General features: G+C 43.3%; 1 protein-coding gene across 2 annotated transcripts in view; it reads left to right on the top strand.

Moving 5' to 3' along the window:
* The first annotated feature begins 8,539 nt into the window (after positions 1 to 8,539).
* Tm9sf3 (transmembrane 9 superfamily member 3) overlaps positions 8,540 to 19,770 on the top strand; it is a 51,829-nt gene continuing 40,598 nt past the window's right edge. The window contains exons 1-2 of one of the 2 annotated variants that reach the window (XM_038327107.2): positions 8,540 to 8,783; positions 18,537 to 18,732. In XM_038327107.2, the coding sequence (XP_038183035.1) occupies positions 8,688 to 8,783; positions 18,537 to 18,732 (292 nt within the window). In that variant the 5' untranslated portion in view covers positions 8,540 to 8,687. Of the gene's footprint in view, positions 8,784 to 9,652; positions 9,745 to 18,536; positions 18,733 to 19,770 lie in introns of those variants that run through there. The other variant, XM_038327116.1, reaches the window with a different exon arrangement.

Here is a 19,770-nt window from a genome sequence, read left to right as displayed (position 1 = left end):
CTGGTGGACTCTTGAGTTGTTGTGTATAAAACACATCATTGATCATGTCCACCATGTGAGAATATTTTCACAAAGTATCTCACAGAGAACCTGGAACATGGTGGCCATTCTGCAAATGTGCCTTCAGTGGTCCCTCAACCCTCCTGTCAATTTGGGAGAAATAAGAGACTATCACATAAGAGAACAAAAATGAAAACATTGATGTGGTGGTCCTCCTGCTGTTTATCGCCTCCATCTTGAGGATTTTGATATAAATCGTTTTATCCCAAGCCACCTTTTGGATACCAAACTTAGGTTGATGCACCTATTCTGGTGAACAGGTTTGATAATAACATGGCAAGGCCAACCAATGGCATTAGCGTCTTGTGTACACAGCACTGTTTGTGCAATGTTTGGATAATATAATTGCATTTTATTCTTGCCTTAAAATAAACAGACAACAAAATTGAAAGTGCTCTTTGAGGAACCTGGCTCTGATGACTGTGGCACGCTTGGGAGGGACCTGATCAGAGTCAGGAGTGGTCAGTCTCAAATCCTGAGGAGATTGTCACTGAACCAGCCATCAGGCTGGGTAGTTGTGTGTAAAAGAGGAAGGAGGAAGAATCCAGATGAAACACCTGGATGGTGTTATAAAAGAGCATTCCTAATAGTGAAAATGAATTCTTATTACTTAGAATCACACATCATCCTTTTTTTTTTTTTTTTTTTTGTTTTTTTCGAGACAGGGTTTCTCTGCAGCTTTAGAGCCTGTCCTGGAGCTAGCTCTTGTAGACCAGGCTGGTCTCGAACTCACAGAGATCCGCCTGCCTCTGCCTCCCGAGTGCTGGGATTAAAGGTGTGCGCCACCACCGCCTGGCTACATCATCCTTTATTTATTTATATTTATCCATCCTTTACATACACAACACATTTACCCACATGTTTAGGAATACATTATGTATAATAAAGACATGGAGCTGGGTGGTGGTGGCACATACCCTTAATGCCAGCACTCGGGAAGCAGAGGCAGGTAGACCTCAATGAGTCTGAGGCCAGCCTGGTCTACAAAGCAAATTCTAGGACAGCCAGGACTGTTACACAGAGAAACCCTATCTCAAAAAACAAAACAAAGCAAAACACAAAAGAGGAAATAAAAGAAACAAACAAGCAAACAAACAAAAACAACCAAAACACCCCAAACAAACAAACAAACACAAAGGCTAGCTTAGCCAGCCCACTACTCCCCAATAGCTGGAGGTTTCAGATTCCTCTTCTACAGGCACCAGGGAAGCAAGTGGGCATTCTTAGCACCCCCTTCAGGCAATAGTGTGCAAGTTCCACCTCCTTGGTGGAGGAAGTGATAGTAACAGATTTGTTTCTGAGAAATTAAATCCGAAATTGAAGGACTCTGCCTGTAAAATATTTGGGTGCGTATGTAAATTGTTTTTTGGTTTCCAAGCAAGTTATTAAGAACATGAAATGGTCTTCACTCATTCCTGCTGGCCAGACACCAGGCTTCCCAGGGTGGAGAGAAGATGAGTAGGAGGGTGTACGGTGGAGTTGCAATTTTCAGGCACAAACTTGGAATTCATTTCTCACAGAAAAAGAAAGGTTCCTGGGCTAGCCTGCCAAAGCTCATTTAGTCCACAGAATAGAGGACAGCTTTATCTTTCTACACCATGGGAGTCGGCGTGGTCTAAGGATGCGAATCTTCGTTTGGCAGGCAGGAAGCCTGGCTTTTATTTTAGTCAGCTGCCCGCTGGAGGAGTTCACGTCACGGTGTGTCAGCTCTGTGTCGCATTGCCTCTGAAGCAGAGAACTGTGCATGCAACAATGCTCCAGGTCACCTCAAGTCTGAAAGACCAAGGCCAAGGTAGGGGACCCCTTCTGAAGAAGCATGGAGGCATCCTAAAGGAGTTGCCGCCACTTACGGAGCCAGGATTTGTGTGTGTGTGTGTGTGGGGGGGGGGGGGGTGGGAGTTGGCGGTGGGGAGAAAAAGGCAAGGAGATGGGATCAAACCCAGGGCTTTCCCTCCCTTGTGCTGGTCTACAAGTGAGCAACCCCGGACCCAGGAGCTTTCTTTATATTATGTGACAGCCGCTCTTTCTTACCTTTTATCATTTTAATACATTAATTAATTAAACAACAACTTGAGTGAAGGCAGAATGTGATATTGAGTCTCTACATTCCCAGTATCCCAGAAGCAGAGGCAGAAGGATTGCGTTTGAGGCCAGCCTGGGCTACATAGTGAGCTCGAGGCTAGTATGAACTGCATTGAGACTCTTATCTTGAATAACTCAAACCAAACAAAACCAACAACAAAACCCAAATGAAACTTAGAGACAATGAATTATGAGCAACACAAGGAAACTAATGGCCTTAATTGCTCTTCAGTATCCAAACTAAAGTTTTTTTTTTCATTTGTGATGGCTTTTTGGGGTGTGTGTGGGGGGGGTCTGTCTGTACCACAGCACAGTCATGGAGTCAGAGGACAATTTGTGGGAGTGATTCCTTCCTTCCACTTTGTGGTTTCCAGGAATCAAACTCAGGTCATTAGGGTAGAGGGTACCTTTGCCCTCTAAGCCATCATGGCAGCCCATACAGCTCAATGTTTTGACTGACAGCTTCTTAAAGAAAGAATTCAAAGCAATAATAAGTTCTAGAACAGTTCAGCTAGAAGAGAAAAAGTGGCAAGTACTCCTTCCTCATCTTCCTGAGGGAAGTGACTGCCAAGACAAATACGAAGAAGAAGACAGAGGAGGAGGAAAAGGAGGAGAAAGAAAAAGAGGAAGAGGAAGAGGAAGGGGAGGAGGAGGAGGAGGAGGAGGAGGAGGAGGAGGAGGAGGAGGAGGAGGAAGAGGAAGGGGAAGGGGAGGAGGAGGAGGAGGAGGAGGAAGAAGAAGAGGAGAAGGAAAAAGAGGAAGAGGAAGGGGAAGGGGAGGAGGAGGAGGAAGAAGAAGAGGAAGAAAAGAAGAAGAAGAAGAAGAAGAAGAAGAAGAAGAAGAAGAAGAAGAAGAAGAAGAAGAAGAAGAAGAAGAAGAAGAAAGAAGAAGAAGGAAGAAGAAGAGAGAAGTTGTTCAAGGAGCTAGGAGGCAACGTGCTGGTCAATCCCAGGATTTCCATGAGGCTGAGGCAGGAAACACGGTTAATTCCAGGTCAGTCTAAGCTATGTTGTAAGACCCTGTATTAGTAATATAAAACAGAGAAGTAAAAACCAAACACCCCTAAACACCAAAGACTTGCCATGTAGATCAGTGATGGAGTAGTTACCTTGCATGCCCATGCCTGGGTTCAGTTCCAACACCACCAAAGATATCTGCATATATATTTGATTGAATGAATCGGTCTTTTGAGATAGCATTTCATAATGTAACCCTGGCAAGGCTGGAGCTCATCCTGAGGTCCTAGCGGAGGCTCATCTCTGGATGCTGGTAGATGGGCCTGTGCTACCCAACTGCCTTGAGAAGATCATTTCTTTCCCAGAGAAGTGTGACTGAGGATGGGAACCTGAAGATCCATTGTCATCTGTACCCTAAGACTTTGATGATGGAGTCTGTCCAGAATGAGAATAAAAGACTGAATTTGTGGTTTTTCTTTCTTGTTTTAAAGAAAATTGGATCTGGTAAAATTGTTACAGGAGGAGGCTGGACCGCCATCGAGAGGTGGACTTTTATTGCTTGCATTTCTGCCTTCCGTGTGTCAGGGAATGAGGTTACTCTAGAAGAAATGGATAAAGTAAGACATTCATAATTCTCATTCCCTGGTTTGGCAAAACATCTTTATTATTTTATTTTACTGAGGTGCTGGGGATGAAGCCCAGAACTTTCTGCATGCTAGGTCAGTGCTCTACCACATCCTAGCCCCAAAACTAATTTTGAGGGTGCCCTCGAGCTCTTCTGGTTCAGTCTTGAGGTTATCAGATGTCAAGGAACTTGGAAGCCACACTTCTTTTTCTCTAGTCAGTTCCTTTACCTCCTAATCCTTTCTTCTACACCCTTCACTGCCACAGTTTTACTGACTGATGACGTGTACCAGAGATCTTGGCACATAGTAACTGCTTGAAAGAGTTAGTTACTGAACTAATGACCTTGTATGTTCTTCTGTCCGCGAAATTTTCCCGAATTCTTCACTGAGATGAGGGGTGGCCTTGTTTTACTACCCATTCCTGTTACCACTTGGGGAGCACTTACATAATCACATAGCCGATCACATTGTGCTTTTTTTATTTTGTTTTGTTTTATGTTTTGTTCTGGTTTTCAAGACAGGGTTTCTCTGTGTAACAGCCTGGCTGGAACTTGCTTTGTAGATCAGGCTGGCTTTAAATTCACAGAGATCCACCTTCCTCTGCCTCCCGAGTACAGGGATTAAAAGCGTGTGCCCCCACTGCCCTGCTTGCACTGTGCATTTTTTTTTTTTTTTTTGGTTTTTCGAGACAGGGTTTCCCTGTAGTTTCTAGAGCCTGTCCTGGAACTAGCTCTTGTAGACCAGGCTGGCCTCGAACTCAGAGATCCGCCTGCCTCTGCCTCCCGAGTGCTGGGATTAAAGGCGTGCGCCACCACCGCCCGGCACTGTGCATTTTTTTTAAAAAAAAATATGCCCTGCCTATTCTTTATCGTAAGGGTTCCTAATTTTAAATTTACCCTCCCCAAATAATTACTTCATAATTTTTCCTGTGTTCTTTCTACCTCCAACCATTTACCAACTTAATGCTCCCCCACAAAACCCAGCAAATGCTTATGCCTCAAATCTGGGGAGGCTAAAAGGCTGGTGATGATGGATGTTTAAGAAACTACTCATCCATCTCAATGTGGTGCTCATGCTGCTTGCTCTTCAATTGCCCATCATCACTCCATTCAAAGCCAGTGATTATTCATTCATGGAGCCTTTGCTGAGCCTCCACTACAAGCCAGTCTCTGTGCTAGGTGCTTCGGAATATATACAAAGATGAATAAGATGCCTCCTCTGATTTCAGTAGCAATTACTGATGTAAGATTCATAAGCAATTAATCATGCACTGCCTTGTGATGTCTCTTAGACTAGCTGGAAAGCATTCTTTAAACACCACTGTGTGATTTGCCTTTTCACTTGGTAATGTTTTCATTTTGCAAATGGTTGTTGAATATCTACGTGGGAAGCACTATCTTGGCAGCTCAGACAAATAATCATCAAATGGTAGCTCCTTTCATTAAAGAAGGTCAGATTGCAATATAGAAGAGGAAGCGGGATTAGGTAGAAAGTATGATATAATACACCAAATGCTATGGAAATCCCAAAGAAGGTGTCAGGGACCATTGTCCTAAAGGATAGATTTGTCAGGGACCATTGTCGTCCTAAAGGATAGTAGAGGTCATTGCCCTAAGGATGTTTACGGAGAACCCACCCCACATCCCCACTATCTTGAGAACCATCTGTTAACAGAACCCGCCCCTTACTCCAATGTTAATGGATCACATGTTTTGGCTTACACCAGGTGCTGACTGATGACCTTCAGTTACCCCTGCAGAGTTCCTGCCTACCCCTACCTCCACCCCATTCAAGGGCTATATAAGCTATAACTTTCACCCCCAATAAACGGAGACCTTGACAATAGAAACTTGCTTGGTTTCCTTCCTCTTTTCAGCTCATGTCTTTCAGGTTAGCGCCCCTTCAGAGGACCCTGAATAGCTGACCCTGCCGGAGGGGTTACAAGAAGGGATGCTCAACTGCCCAAGAGCATGATGCAAGTTCTCATTGAGCCGGCCTTGGAAGGACCCATTAAAGACAGGTGGTGAAGCAGAACATTCTAGATAAAGGAAATACCAAGAGCAAAGGCTTAGCGTTGGTGAAGTTGCACAGTGGGGCAAGATGCTTGTCTAGCACATAGATGGCTCTGGTCCATTCCCAGCACTGCATAGGTCACAGAGGTGTAAGGAACATGATGTGTATTTAAGTGAAGGCAAAACACAGGTATTAGTGATTGCTAAATGTTTTAGTTTGCTTTCTGCTGCTGTGTTAAACATCACGACTAGCTTGGTGAGGAAAGGGTTTATTTGGCTTACATTTCCAAGTCTCAGTCCATTCCTGGTGGGAGTCAAGGCAAGAGTTCAAGCAGAAACCTTTGAGGCAAGTGCTAGCTTGCTCCCCATGACTTGTTCAGCTTGCTTGTTATACAACCCAGGACCACCTGCCTAGGGGTAGCACTTTTACTATGGACTGGGTCCTCCCACATCAATCAGAAATCAGGAAAAAAAAATGCCCCGCAGACATATCCGCAGGCCAAAATGATGGAGGCAATTCCTTATTGAGGGTTCCTCTTTTCAAGAGTTTCTAGTCTGTGTCAAGTTGACGAAAAACTAACTTACACAGTTCAGATGGGTCTGATTGCTCAGGTGCACAGTCATTATAACGGCTTGTGTAAGAATGGCCCCTTCAGGCTCAGGCATTTGAATGCTTGGTCACTGAGGAAAAGAACTGTCTGAATGGATTACAAGGATTAGGAGGTGTGGTCTTGCTGGAGGAAGTGTGTCTCTGGGGGTGGGCTTTGAGATTTGAAAAGTCCAGGCCAGACCCAGTTTCAGTCTCTCTGCCTGGAGAGCAGGATGCAGTTACTGTTTCAGTGCCATGCCCCCTGCCATGCTCGCTGCCATGATGATAATGAACTGACCCTCTGAAACTGTAGCAAGCCCTCAGTCCCCAGCTAAATGCTCTCTTTCATAAAGGTTGCTTTGGTCATGGTATCTCTCTTCACAGCAATAGAACTGTGACTAAGACCGTCACAGACTAAGGAAGCTGGATTGTATGTACCCTTTAGCAAGGACAACACTCAGCCCTCATTACATATGTAGTGCACACTTATTCCAGGAAACATCCAGGGCTGGAGATATGACTCAGTTGGTAAATTGCTTGTATGAGGATTTGGGTTCAGATCCCAAGAACCCACATAGGAAGTTAGATCTGGGAAATGGAGAAGAAGGGTCCCAGAACTTGCTGGCCAGGCAGTCTAGCAGAATACTTGAGTTTCAGGTTCAGTGAGAGATATTGCCTCAAAAAATAAAATGTGGCCAGGCAGTGGTGGTGCATGCCTTTAATCCCAGCACTTTGGAGGCAGAGGCAGGAGGCTACCTATGAGTTTGAGGATAGCCAGGGCTACACACAGAGAAACCCTGTCTCAAAAAAACAAAAACAAAAAACAAACAAAAGATTATTTTCTACAGATAAACTAGCATGTTATCATTTAAAATGGAAGCAAATTATTTCTCCTTCTAAGTACTTCTTGGATATAATTTCATGCCAATGAGCACACATTTGATCCACCTTTTAAAGGGCTGTACGATTATATTAGTAGTTAAAAACAAACAAACAAAAAAAAGTAACAAAGCAAACCGCGTCTGGTCTTTCAGTAAGTCACCCAACCTGCGCTTCAGTTATTTTCCTGTAACGTTAACAACACTGAAGGTACCTGTTGCACAGGGTCTACGTGAGTATCAAACAGTGCCTGGCAGAGAAAATCCTTAGTGATGATTCCATGACTTACTTATTCACGACTCAAGGTGTGTTTTGGACAAAGTAATGTAATCTGAGTTTCCCCCTTGGGGAATGAACAGGGAAGGAAGATTGCAGTGAGCTTTTATTCAAACTTCTGCACAGTGCAAGTGGTATGGAATATTGGCTGTTGAGATATTACAAGACCAAATACTAGACTCTACCGTATTCTGATGGATGAGACAATCCTCCCCCAAAGTCCCACATTTAGAGGGCTGTTCTATTCATGTGACACATATTTCTGAGTCCTTATGTTTTGGTTTGAGATGGGGCCTTGCTATGTAGCCTGGCTGACCTGGTACTGGGCCTGTAGACAAAGTTGGGTCCAATCTTTCAGCAATTCTTCCTCTGCCCCTCAAGTGCAGGGATTACCATGACCTGCTTTATTTCATTTTGTTGTTGTTGTTCTTTTCTCATTTTGTTTTGTCTCACACTGAAACCCAAGCAAGCATTGAATATGCAACAATCAGTCCAGCTTCCTGAATGTTGAGGTTACACGAGTGAAATAGTAGCTCCTTATTACCGGTTTAGATACAGAAAATAAGAACAAGTGATTGGAGCTCAGAGGAGCAGAACACATTTGTGACTGAGGATGATGGGAGAAAAACAACACGTAGGCAAACAAATGAACAAGAACGTCAGCTTAGCCCACATCTCTTGATTGAACAGAAGTCCAATCAGTACTCGGTGATGTTAAAACACCCAACCCACCCTGTACAAGCTTAAAGATCATCTTCCATGAAGAAGCTTGGGGAGCTCATTCTCTGGGCTAGACAGAAGGGTGTTAGCGTTGAGCTAGGCGCCGGAGCCCGTGTTAAGTCAGCCCATCGGCCTCACGCGGCTTCGGCTCGGAAGCGCGAGGGCTCAGACGGGGCTTGGGCGAGCGACCGCACACCAGCCCCGGAACCCTTCGGGCCCACGGCCTGCGCGCGCCGGCGGCGGTTGCGGCCCCGCGTCGGGAGGACTTCCGGCGTGTGCCGGGGTGGCCGGATGACGTGGCTGAGTCAGAGGAAGAGGCTCGGAGGCCGGGGGGCGGGGGTGGCACGGAGCGGGCGGTGACGGCGGCGGAGGCAGCGGCTGGGCCCGGGCCCCGTGCGTCTTTCCGCGCCCGGTGGATGTGAATCGGCGGCGGCGGCGGCGGCGGAGGAGTCGGTGGGCCGGCGCCCGGCCTGTGGGAGCGCGGAGGATGAGGCCGCTGCCGGGCGCTCCTGGCGTGGCGGCGGCCGCCGCGTTGTTGCTGCTGCTGCTGCCCCGGGCTCGGTCTGACGAGCACGAACACACGGTGAGGCGAAGCGAGCCGCGCGGCCGCCCCCGGTCCGCTTCCCCGCTTGCAGCCCCGCCAGGCCCGGTGCGGCCTGGAGGCTCGGTGCAGCCCTGCGGCCGGCCGAGTGCTCCTTCCGGTCGGGCATGGCGGGGCCGGATCCGCGGGAGCTGGGAGGAGGAGGCATTTTCGAGCACCCTCGGCGGCCTGGGCCTTGCTCCTCGGCTCCGCCTCTCTGGGCTGGGGCCCGGGGGTCGCCCAGTCGCGGGCTCTGGACCCTGGGAAACTGGATACTGTGGGACACAGCACGGCGGAAGAGGGATGCACCGTGATCACCAGGCGCTTGCCAACCAGGAAATACCCATCGCTTCACGGCCCGCTCCGGCCTTTTCCCATCCTTCTCTCTCCCGTCCGAACCGGATTCAAATCCTGGGGTGGGGGTGGGGGGACAGCTTTAGTGAACCGGAGGCGTGAACGGTTTACGCGTGGACACGTCTTCACCCTGCATGCACTAGGTCCTCAGGCCTTTCCTGTAACTTTGTCCGCACTCCGCGAGTCCCCAGAGGACATCCGGGTGGTCGGTCTCTAACTGGGGCAGCTCTGACCCTAGGGGCCCTTGAGCCACCCAGCCCTCAGGCCACACCCCCACTCACTTTTGCATTTGGTCTGAAGTTGATTGGCGGTTTATTTAATTGTATTTTCACATCAAAGCTTGGATTTAATGATTTTTTGAGTGACTTTCACCTAGAGCTGTAACGCTGCCCCCCCCCCGACCCCCCCATGGTAGACTCCGGGAAGCAAGAAAAGTCTGATAAACCTAGAAGGTTACTTGGCGTATGATTGTTTTTATTGATAGGATTTTTGCCTGAGAAGTTGTGTATGGAGAATGTCCGGTTGTAACTGCTCGGTGACGAAATGAGGACATTCTCGCTGCTCTATGGCCTGGATTAGCTGACATCTTTTAGCCAGAACCTAATTGCGTGTATGTGTAAGTTTTTTTCAGAGAAACACTGAACTAGTAGCATGTTTTTCTGCGACACTCGTGATTCTTTAAGATAAGTTTGTTCATATTTTAAGCAGTTAAGTGAAAACTACCTTTTCTATCAGTTAACTTGTCTTAGATTTTATGAAAGGTAATATTTTTGTACAGTATATAGAGACCATGTATATATTGGAGTAATTTGGTTTCTTTTAAATACCTGGCAAGTATTTTTTTCAATATTTTAGGTAGTATTTGATAATTTTTAGTACTTCAGTTCCTATGTAAAATCCTGAACTTTAATAAGTTACAGTTCCATCATGTGGACATACAAATTTATATTCTACTTTTAAAATCTTGTATTTTATACTGCTATGAACGGAAGTCCTAGTTTATAATTGAATAAATTGTAAGTGTACAAAAAGTAGCATAATTTGCAAATTTAATATGTAAATGGCAATGCCCATGAAAAACACTTTAAAGTTGATTTTTGTTTTCTGTGACTGTGTTGCCGGCATGAATGTGTGTGTATTACGTATAGAGTCTACAAGAGGGTGCCACATCCCCAGGAACTCGAGTTCCTGGTGGTTGGTTATAAGCCACCCAGTATGAATGCTGAGAACCAAACTTGGGAACTCTGCAAGAGCAACAAGTGCTCTGAACTGCTAATTGTCAGGGGAAGAATGCTGAGTGGGTGTTTAAAAAAACACTTGTGGGATTAGATTATTAATTAAACAACAGCTTTCAGAAGCTAAAACTTGCCCCTTAGAGCATGTTCTATTAAGACATCACAGATGTAATGCTAATACAACTTGGAATAGCATGTGCTTGGTCCTGTTGTAAGTGATCCCTATATATTGACTCACAGTAAGTGTGTATTGATAACCCTGTGAAGGCTGGAGAAGTAGCTTGCTTGTGGTGTGCAAAGCCCCAGTTGGAAATAACAGAACCCCCAAATAAATAACCATGGGAAGCATATGATGCACCCTTCTAATAGATAAGGAAACAGGTCTAGAGAGGTGATCGTGTGTAGGAGGTTCCACCCCGTAGGGAGAGAGGCAGGATATGATTCCACACTTTCTACGAGTAAATATAAGTCTTTTGAAAAAAAAAAAAAAAAACAAATTGTCTGTGTTTTTGAATATATGTATGGTGTGTGTGTGTGTATGTGTGTGAGTGTGCATATGTGGAGGTCAGAGGTTAGTGTTAACTGTGTCCTCAGTTGCTTTCCACCTTTGTTTTTGAGAGGTTATCTCACTGGTCCTGCAGCTCACTCAATAGGCTAGACTGACTAGCCAATAAGCCCCAGGAACCCTCCTTCCTCCCTCCCAAGTGCTGGGATTACAGGTGTGTACCACCTCCTCTGTTTTCTCATGTGGGTGAAAGAGAACTTGACCAACTGAGCCACCTTCCTAGGCCACGTTAATAATGTCTTTAGTCTACTCAGGTAATGTACTCTGTAGTGCATTCTCTTTAAACAGTACTGTAAGACATGGAATAGAACATTTAGGTGCATGAAGAAAGGTCCGAGGTGAGGATGAGCCTAGGTCCACACTGTGTTAGAAATGTTTGTACTAGCATTAAGAAGGGATAGGGCTAGCTCCTGGGCACAATGGGTGGTGTGAACAATCACGCAGGACTATACTTCCTTCTTTCATTGCCCACTTACAAGTATCTTGAATTACTTTTAAACAAAGGGTCTTTTCCCTCCCTTCCTCCATCTCTTCCTCTCTCCTTTCCACTCCTTTCTTTCTTTCTTTGAGATAGGGTTTTTCTGTAGCTTTGGAGCCTGTCTCACTCTGTAGACCAGGCTGGCCTTGAACTCACAGAGAGCCACCTGCCTCTGCCTCCCAAGTGCTGGAATTAAAGGCGTGTGCAACCACTGCATAGCACTCTTTCTTTCTTAATGCTTTTTGATTATTTTTATTTGTAAAAATTTGTTATTTATGCACGTGTATGTATCAGAGTGTGTTTACATGTTTGTGTTTGCCCTTGGAGGCCATAGGAGGGTGTTGGATCCTTTGGATTTAGAGTTACAGATGGTGGTGCGTTACACTCTGTGTGGGTGCTGGGAACCAAGCCATAGAAGAGTTAACTAGCTCTCTTAACTGTTGAGCCATCTCTCCAGTTCTTTGTTGTTGCTTTTATGGGGATGGGGTGTCAGTATTGGCCAAGCTGTTCATGATTTCAAGTGATTCTCCTGCCTTGGCTCTCTGAATAGCTGAGGCTACTAGCATGCATCATTATTCCTGACTAGATAGTATAATTTTTGTTATGGGTCCCCCAAATTAGTAGCTGGTTCTAAGAAGGAATGACTACTTATTGTTCTCCCCAAAAGTTCCCCTTTTCTCCCCTTTTTCTGTATCTGCTACTTAAGTAGGATTTAGTTTGCCATTTTATCCATGTAGTATTCTTTTGTTTTTAATGTTTTTACATTCGTTTATTTTTTTTTCTGTGGTTTGGGTGGATGAGTATGTACGTACCACAGTGGGCATATAGAGGGCAGCAGACAACTTGGGGGAAATGGTTCTTTATTTCTACCATGTAGACTTGGAACTGACATTCAGGTTATCAGGCTTAGCAACAAGTACCTCTGTCCACTGAGCCACATTCTCGCCCCAAGTAGTCTTTATGTGATGATGTATCCAAAGTTGTTCTGATATTCCTAGAAAAATAATGGGAAGGAAATGTGCTGTTGACTTCTGGAGAATGTGCTACTTTGAGTTTTTAAAAGTTGGACTTGGCCGGGCGGTGGTGGCGCACGCCTTTAATCCCAGCACTCGGGAGGCAGAGGCAGGCGGATCTCTGTGAGTTCGAGGCCAGCCTGGTCTACAAGAACTAGTTCCAGGACAGGCTCTAAAAAAAAAGCTGCAGAGAAACCCTGTCTCGAAAACCCCCCCAAAAAAATAATAAAAAAAAAATAAAAGTTGGACTTGTAGATTATAGGACATACTGCTTGAAATTAAAACCAAAGAATGCTTCCACTCACTAAAGACAGCCTCTTATTACATGACTGAGGGGTCATCAAAAGGTCTCTTAAAGCCAGATGTGGTCAGACATACCTTTAATCCTAGCACTGGGAAACAGGCAGCTGGATCTCTTGTGAGTTCCAGACTAGCCAGGGCTACGTAGTGAGACCCCACCGCCCCCTTTAATGGCTTTTAAAGTAAGTGAATGGAGTAAGGAAGATGACTCAGTGGGTGAAAAGCACTTGGAGATTTGTATGGGTTCTGTTTCTCAACATGATCACAATGTTGTGTCTTGTCATTGTGTTCCTTCACACCTGCTACATACACACTATGACTGTGCTCAGTCCTAGGAATACTTAGCTAGTGTCTACTGAATGACTTGAATAATTAAGTACCTACTAGGGACAAAGATACTCTGCTGGAAGCATGAAGCTCGCTTAAAGCACAGTGAACAAAACCAAACTGTTCCTCATGTTAGCTTGTAGTCGTAGTCATGCATCTTTAGGCTCCTTCCTGGAACCCCATTTCTTTCTAGTTCTTTGTAGTTGTAGTTTCAGTACTTCTGATAAGGGGAGGACCCCACCTGTGCCTAGGATTCCTCTGCTGAAAACATTTTATATTGTATCACTGAATGATATGGAAAAAGGTTTTAAGGAAGACTCAATTTGTATTTTCTGTGTATGGGTGTTTGGCTTGTAAGACTCAATTTGTATTTTCTGTGTATGGGTGTTTGGCTTGTATGTAAATAAGAGGTACCATGTGCATGCAGTGCCCATGGAGGCCAGAAGTGGGCATCAGAGCCTCTAGAACAGGTTGTGAGCTGCCTTCTAGGTGCTGAGAACTGAACCTGAAGCCTCTTCAAGAGCAGCAGGTGCTCCTAACCACTGAAACAGCTCTCTAGCCCCCGAAGTAGGATCTGTATGCTTGGCAAATCAGCCTTTGTCTTAGTCGTTGTCAGAAGGAACATTAGGACCGTATTTGAAGATTTACCCTTGGAGTTTGTGAGTGTGCTGATGCAGATTTGTTTTGTAGGACATGCTGCACTTGGTCCTGCTTGGGGCCATACTTAATGATAGACTGAAAGTTTAGGTGCAGAGCTCTTTTAAGAAAAAGTGGTTATCTCAACCTATGATTCAAAACTGCATTTCCAATTTATTTGTATTAGCATCCTTATGTGTGGTTTTAAATAACTGAAAAGCTTTTGAAACTAAATTCTGAAGTACTAGCAGAGATGGATTTTGCTTTTTTTGGTAAAAACATTTTAAAGTCAACATGTTTCTTTCCTGTAAAATGAAAGGCAGTATTTGCCTTATTCTGAGCTCTTGATCCTTAGTGGGCAGCATAATTTCTGATTTCTTTATTCATGTTTTACAAAGAGGTCAGCAACACTTCTTCAGTGCTCCTCCTGTAGGGGGGGGGGAATTGATGACATCTGTCAGGGAAGAAAGTTTTGGGGTTCGCATCTCAAACATAAGCAGAATAAACAGGACCCAACACTATGACTGCTTTAGAAGACGGTTTTGACTTTGGAGAATAGAGTGTAAGTAGTATCTGAAGTTTTTTTCTTTGGGGTAGATTGACGTCTCAAATGAAAAGTTTGGCATTGAATGCTGTACACTTTTGTTGCTCTGTACAGTTTTACTTTCTTTTATTTATTTCTTTTTGGTTAGTAAAGCTGCCTAGGAGTCAGCAAAAGTATAGTCCTAAGTTGTAAACTTGGTACTAATAATTATATAAGCTTGAACAACTTCATGAGACAAAGCCTTGCTAGGTAGCCAAGCCTGACCTAGAATTTGCTTTGGAGCCTGATGCAACATCAAATTTACCTCTTTTCTACCTCAGCCTTCCAAAGGATGTGATTTACTGGTGTATCTTACCACTCTTGGCTTGGACAAATTGTGTAAAATCTCTCTTGTTTTTGTTTTGAATGTGTAAAATAGGCAAAGTAATATGGCCCATCTCACAGAGTTTTGAGAAGATTCCATGTTTATATAAAGACTTTATTTAGAACTATGCCTAGCTCCTACATGCAGTTAGAAAATGGCAGCTAGTGTGGTGCTATTACAGAAGCTGATTAGCTCATGCCGTGCTGGGGATGGCTGGTTAAGGCCTTACCCGAGGAATTGAGAAAGGAGCCTTCAGTGCATCTGAAGGGCAAGTAGAATTTGACTACCTGGAAAAAACCTGGGCGTGGTGGATTGCAGGGAGAGGGAGGAAAAAGGTCAGGTACAAAAGGGAAGGAGGACTGTGTCAGTGGGCAGAGCGGACGGAGTGTCAGTGAGTCTTCTCAAGGCTGGGAGTGACCAGGTGAAGACTGAAGAAGCTGGATTCTCCGTTCTTGTGGTCGCTTCCCCCAGAGGCTTCAGATGGAAGGAATTACTGCTGTGCTAGCAACTTCTGCTATGCTTCCTTGACAGTCCTTCCCCCAGGTACATTTTAATATCCTGTTTCTCAGTGCCGTTGCCCAGTGTAGTTTTTCTAAGCAAAGATTTTAAGTGTGTGCTTAGACTTCTTGGGATGTTTTGGGAAGGAACTAGACCAGCCTTTACCATAGGTTTCTAACAGGTAGATTAATGAAAGAAAAGCCTTCTTACAGACTGGGGGAGCTTAGAGAATTTGTCTGCAGCTTCCTCATCTAATAAGGCTCTTTAAAATCTTTTGGTTCTTTGAGCTTCAAGATATTTTTAAACATGTTTTTTTCTCTGAAGATGAAACTCCAGTTTTTCTAAGAGAGAGTCTTACTATGTAGCTTAGACTAGCTTCAAACTCACAACCTTCCTGCCACAACTTCCTGAGCGTGTGATTAGTGTGTGCCACTGTGCTTAGTGAGAATGAGTTCCTGACTTTACTTTCAGGCTCAATAAAATATGGAATGAAGTAATAAACATTTTCCATTCATTGTATTTGACTGCATAAAAGGAGCCTTGGAAAAGAAGTGAAGCATTGTTTGTGCCTTAGCGCTCACCTGCAACTCCAGTGTGTTTCTGATTACTCCCTGAGCCCTGTTCCCAAAGGCTTAGACTGCAGTGAGATACTGTTGTTACAGTACTTGCAGTTCACCTGCAACTTTGTGTTTCTGCTACCTTAGGCCTCTTCCTAGAGAGCATCTTAGACCTGAGAATGTGCAGGTTTTTTTGTTCTAGTTCTTGACTCATGCAGCACAACTTTAGCAGCCTGTCAAGGCTTCACAGATGTTCAGAATAACTAACTTCATTTCAGAATGTGGGTTTAATCTACATTGTAACCCTTAAACTGTTTCAGTGTATATAAAGTACATGACTGTCTTACTTTAAAGAAATAATTATGTTCAGATTTTTTTATTTCTAAAGAATATGTATATTGAGGTTTATCTTAAAGGTACTTTCTGGAGTTGCATATAATACTTCTACAGACTCAGCGGAATTCAGGGCCAGGTTCTCTTTAGTGGGCACTTCTGTACAATGTTCCGTTTGCAAGTGTTGCTCCCTCTTTCATCTCTGAATGAATACTGTTATAGTTAGTGCATGCTTCAGACTGACTAAATTGCCAGTGTACTCAACATGCCACCTTTTCTTCAGTGTTTACCAGTGGTATTAAATACTTTTTTACATTGTAGCACTTTGCCTTGGTGAAAAGGTTTTGATTCTTGGAACTGTGATCAGAGAGTGGTTGTTGATCTGTTTGGAGAATTCTGAGGATGTGCAAGTAGAAAGGAGTACTTTGATTAGTGCTCTGTGTTTGTGCATTTTGGGAGAACAAATGTTGTACATATAGATTCGTCAGTCCTGCCCCCAAATAAAAGGAGTAGTTATGGATGGAGGTCTATAGAGACGTCAGGACTCAGACCCCAGATTCTTTACGTCACAAGTGGAGATTAGCTGTAGCAGTTTTCTAAACTTAACCTGAAGCAGCTTATGGTTTTCTGTGTTCCTTTTCACCCTGACCTTTCTCTGCTAAAGCAGTATTAATTGTTCCTTTATTGTTTCTACAATAGTTCTCTGTAATCAGAACCTTTTCTTCCATTGTTAGTCATTTGTATAGTTTTGTCTGGATTGGGAACTTGGAGGGAAGAATATTCTTTATTTTTGAGACAGGATATGGCTGTGTAGCTCTGTGTGGTCTGGAATGCAGTACATAGACCAGGCTGGTCTGAAACTGAGAGTCTCCTGTCTCTGCCTCCCAATGCTGGAGTTATGTGTCATCATGCCTGGATGATGAAGGATCTTTTTATTGTTCCTATATCTTAATATCTAACTTAGGACTTGCAGTGTGCTACCTGAGTCTTTGGACAGTAAGATAGTTTTTGTTTCTTTGATGATTTGAATGATGTCTTGCATGGACAATGAGGCATTTAGTATGATTAGGGTGGTAGTGGTATGAGCATAAAGGAAGAAGCAGACTTTTGGTGTAAGAGTCTATTAACTAGTGGTTAGGGATTTTCTGGAAGACAAAGAACCTTGGGTTTGAATCTCTATGGCTAGAGAATTGTGTCATTAGGAAAACAGTTGAAACTGGTAGATTTGAGTAGGGTGAATTTGGTTGTAAACATGGTAGATTTTGGGTGGTGGTGGCACACACCTCTAATCCCAGCACTCAGAAGGCAGAGGCAGGTGGATCTCTGTGAGTTTCAGGCCAGCTAGGTCTAGTTTCAGGACAGCCAGGGCTACACAGAGAGACCATGTATCAAAAAAGAAAAAAATAATACATTTTTGTTGAAAGTATTTATTGTTCAGTTTTCAGTGGGAGAACTAGGAATAGAATTTCCTGCGTTGCTAGTTGTGTATCTTCCTGTTACATGATTCATTCCCTTTAAGAGATTAGTAGGGTGGGGGACATATTCTGTTGAAAACAGAATCCTCAGTGGCCAACACGGTTGTTGGCACATTCTAGGTACTTCATAAATACTATTCCATTGGATTAACTTTTATATTTTTAGTTGACCTGAGAGTGTCTGAGCACTTGCTGATCTTGTAGAGGGCCAGACTTCAGTTTCTAGCACCCATACAGGGCACATCACTACTTCTTGTACCTCCAGTTCCGGGTAAATCTGATGCCTCTTGCTTCCAAGGGCTCACACACAGGAACACACACATACACACAAACACATGAACACAATTTAAAAATAAATATTTTTAAAAAAGAAATCTGATAGTGTCTAGTTAATATTGCTATGAATTTTAAATTTTAGAGATTTTAAGAAATCTTTGGCATATCCGACTGCTGGGCCATAAAAAGATGAAGTTGGCTGTCTCAGGCCTATATGTGGCTATGTGTAATATTCACTGATGGTTAGAGGTATAATTATTATTGAAATACATGCAAGGTGAGTCTTTCTTGACAGGTGGGATTGGCTTTGCATGTTCTTGTGTTGGTTTCAGTGTTGCTCTATTTGTCTCTTGTCTAGGTCTTTGATCAGTATCTGCGAGAAAGACTAAGAGAGGGAAGGTTGTATTTGTTTGTGCTGACATTTGTGTGTGTGTGTGGGGGGGGGAATCATGAGGTTCTCGATATGCTGTTGGTTTTGTTCCTTCCTTCCTTGTGCAGGTTACCCTGTCAAATTATGTTGTTTTGGAGCTTACCATTGCTTAATAGTTGTAAACCTACTGTTACAAGCTGTTGGACTTTTAAAAAATATTTTCTTTTGTAAAACAAAGTTTGGAGAAAATGGATCCTGAGACCACAATTAGGATACAATTTTAAGAGCCATGAAACTTGATTTTGAAAGTGTGGGCATTGGTACTCAGATTAAGTTTCTACTGTTTCGTCGTTTTAGTATCTTGAATGTAGACAATACACTTAATTGAATTAGACATTTTAAAAGTACATGTCTTGTTTTTCTTCTTACAGTATCAAGATAAAGAAGAAGTTGTTTTATGGATGAATACTGTTGGGCCCTACCACAATCGCCAAGAAACCTATAAATACTTTTCACTTCCATTCTGTGTAGGGTCAAAAAAAAGTATCAGTCATTACCATGAAACTTTGGGAGAAGCACTTCAAGGAGTTGAATTAGAATTTAGTGGCCTGGATATTAAATTTAAAGGTAAGTTAACATTAATAATCCTTGATGACATTGGGGCCAGGAATTTTATTTTATGGGTTGTATATTATAGGATGTTTAACGAAGTAAATTGTTCCTAGAATGTTTCTCTATTTTTCTGAAACGTACTTTTCCAGCAAACCCCTTAGTTATATACATGCATGGCCAGGGAAGGCCTTCACAAAATTCCTAAGAAAGTAATTTTTGGAGTTGTGGGATCTCCAAAGGGATATGTGGTTCTGAAGAGTTTGTGTAAAACCACAGATTTAACTTGTACAGTATACTCAGAATGTATCTGTTATTGTTATATTAATTATTCTCTTAGCACCTAAAGAATATTTAAGATTTAAGTCAGACTCTGTTAAACTTGAGGGGAAGTCTATTGGTGCTGTCGGTGAGACTGTGTGTTTACTCTTAGTGTGTTCCTCTGTGGAGTTTGTCAGAGTACTCCTTACACAGATGTCACAGGCCTTGATTTCTTGCACAGGCATTGTGGCTAAAGCATCTCTGAGAAGTTGGAGTTCTGCAGGATCTTTAAGGGTCTTGATTTTTAATAGAACGTGGGCTTTGTACTCAGGAGCTTTGTTTGCAGCCTCATTTCTTTTACTGTATCAATTGTAATAAAATTGTTTGCTCCAATTTTGACTTCTGATATTTTTAGTGCATTGGGAGATGGCTTTGAAATGAGGTATGAAGATAATGTTACTTTGGTTTGTTAAATTATGTTCTTATTTATCAGATTTTTCTGTTAATGTTTTGAAGATGAGTGTAAATTTTATACCTACCCTTGGGACTTAATTATAAAATTGAGTTGTAAATTTAAACCACGGTAGTGTGGCCTATAATTTTATGAGTATTGGAAACATACCCTGAGGCATATGTTTTAATTTAATAAGGTAACTGAAATATTTAATCACAAATAGGAAGAAACTAAACTGGAACATGTGATCTTTGAGAACCTCAATACTATATCCACCCAGCTTCTCTTTTTCCATATTTGGTAGACATGTCTCACTTAATAGAGAGGAGCCAGCGAGAGAG

Source organism: Arvicola amphibius, chromosome 1, assembly GCF_903992535.2.
Source record: "Arvicola amphibius chromosome 1, mArvAmp1.2, whole genome shotgun sequence".
NCBI lineage: Eukaryota > Metazoa > Chordata > Mammalia > Rodentia > Cricetidae > Arvicola > Arvicola amphibius.
The sequence above is the reverse complement of the archived record's forward strand: the minus strand, read 5'-3'. Positions and strand labels throughout refer to the sequence as shown.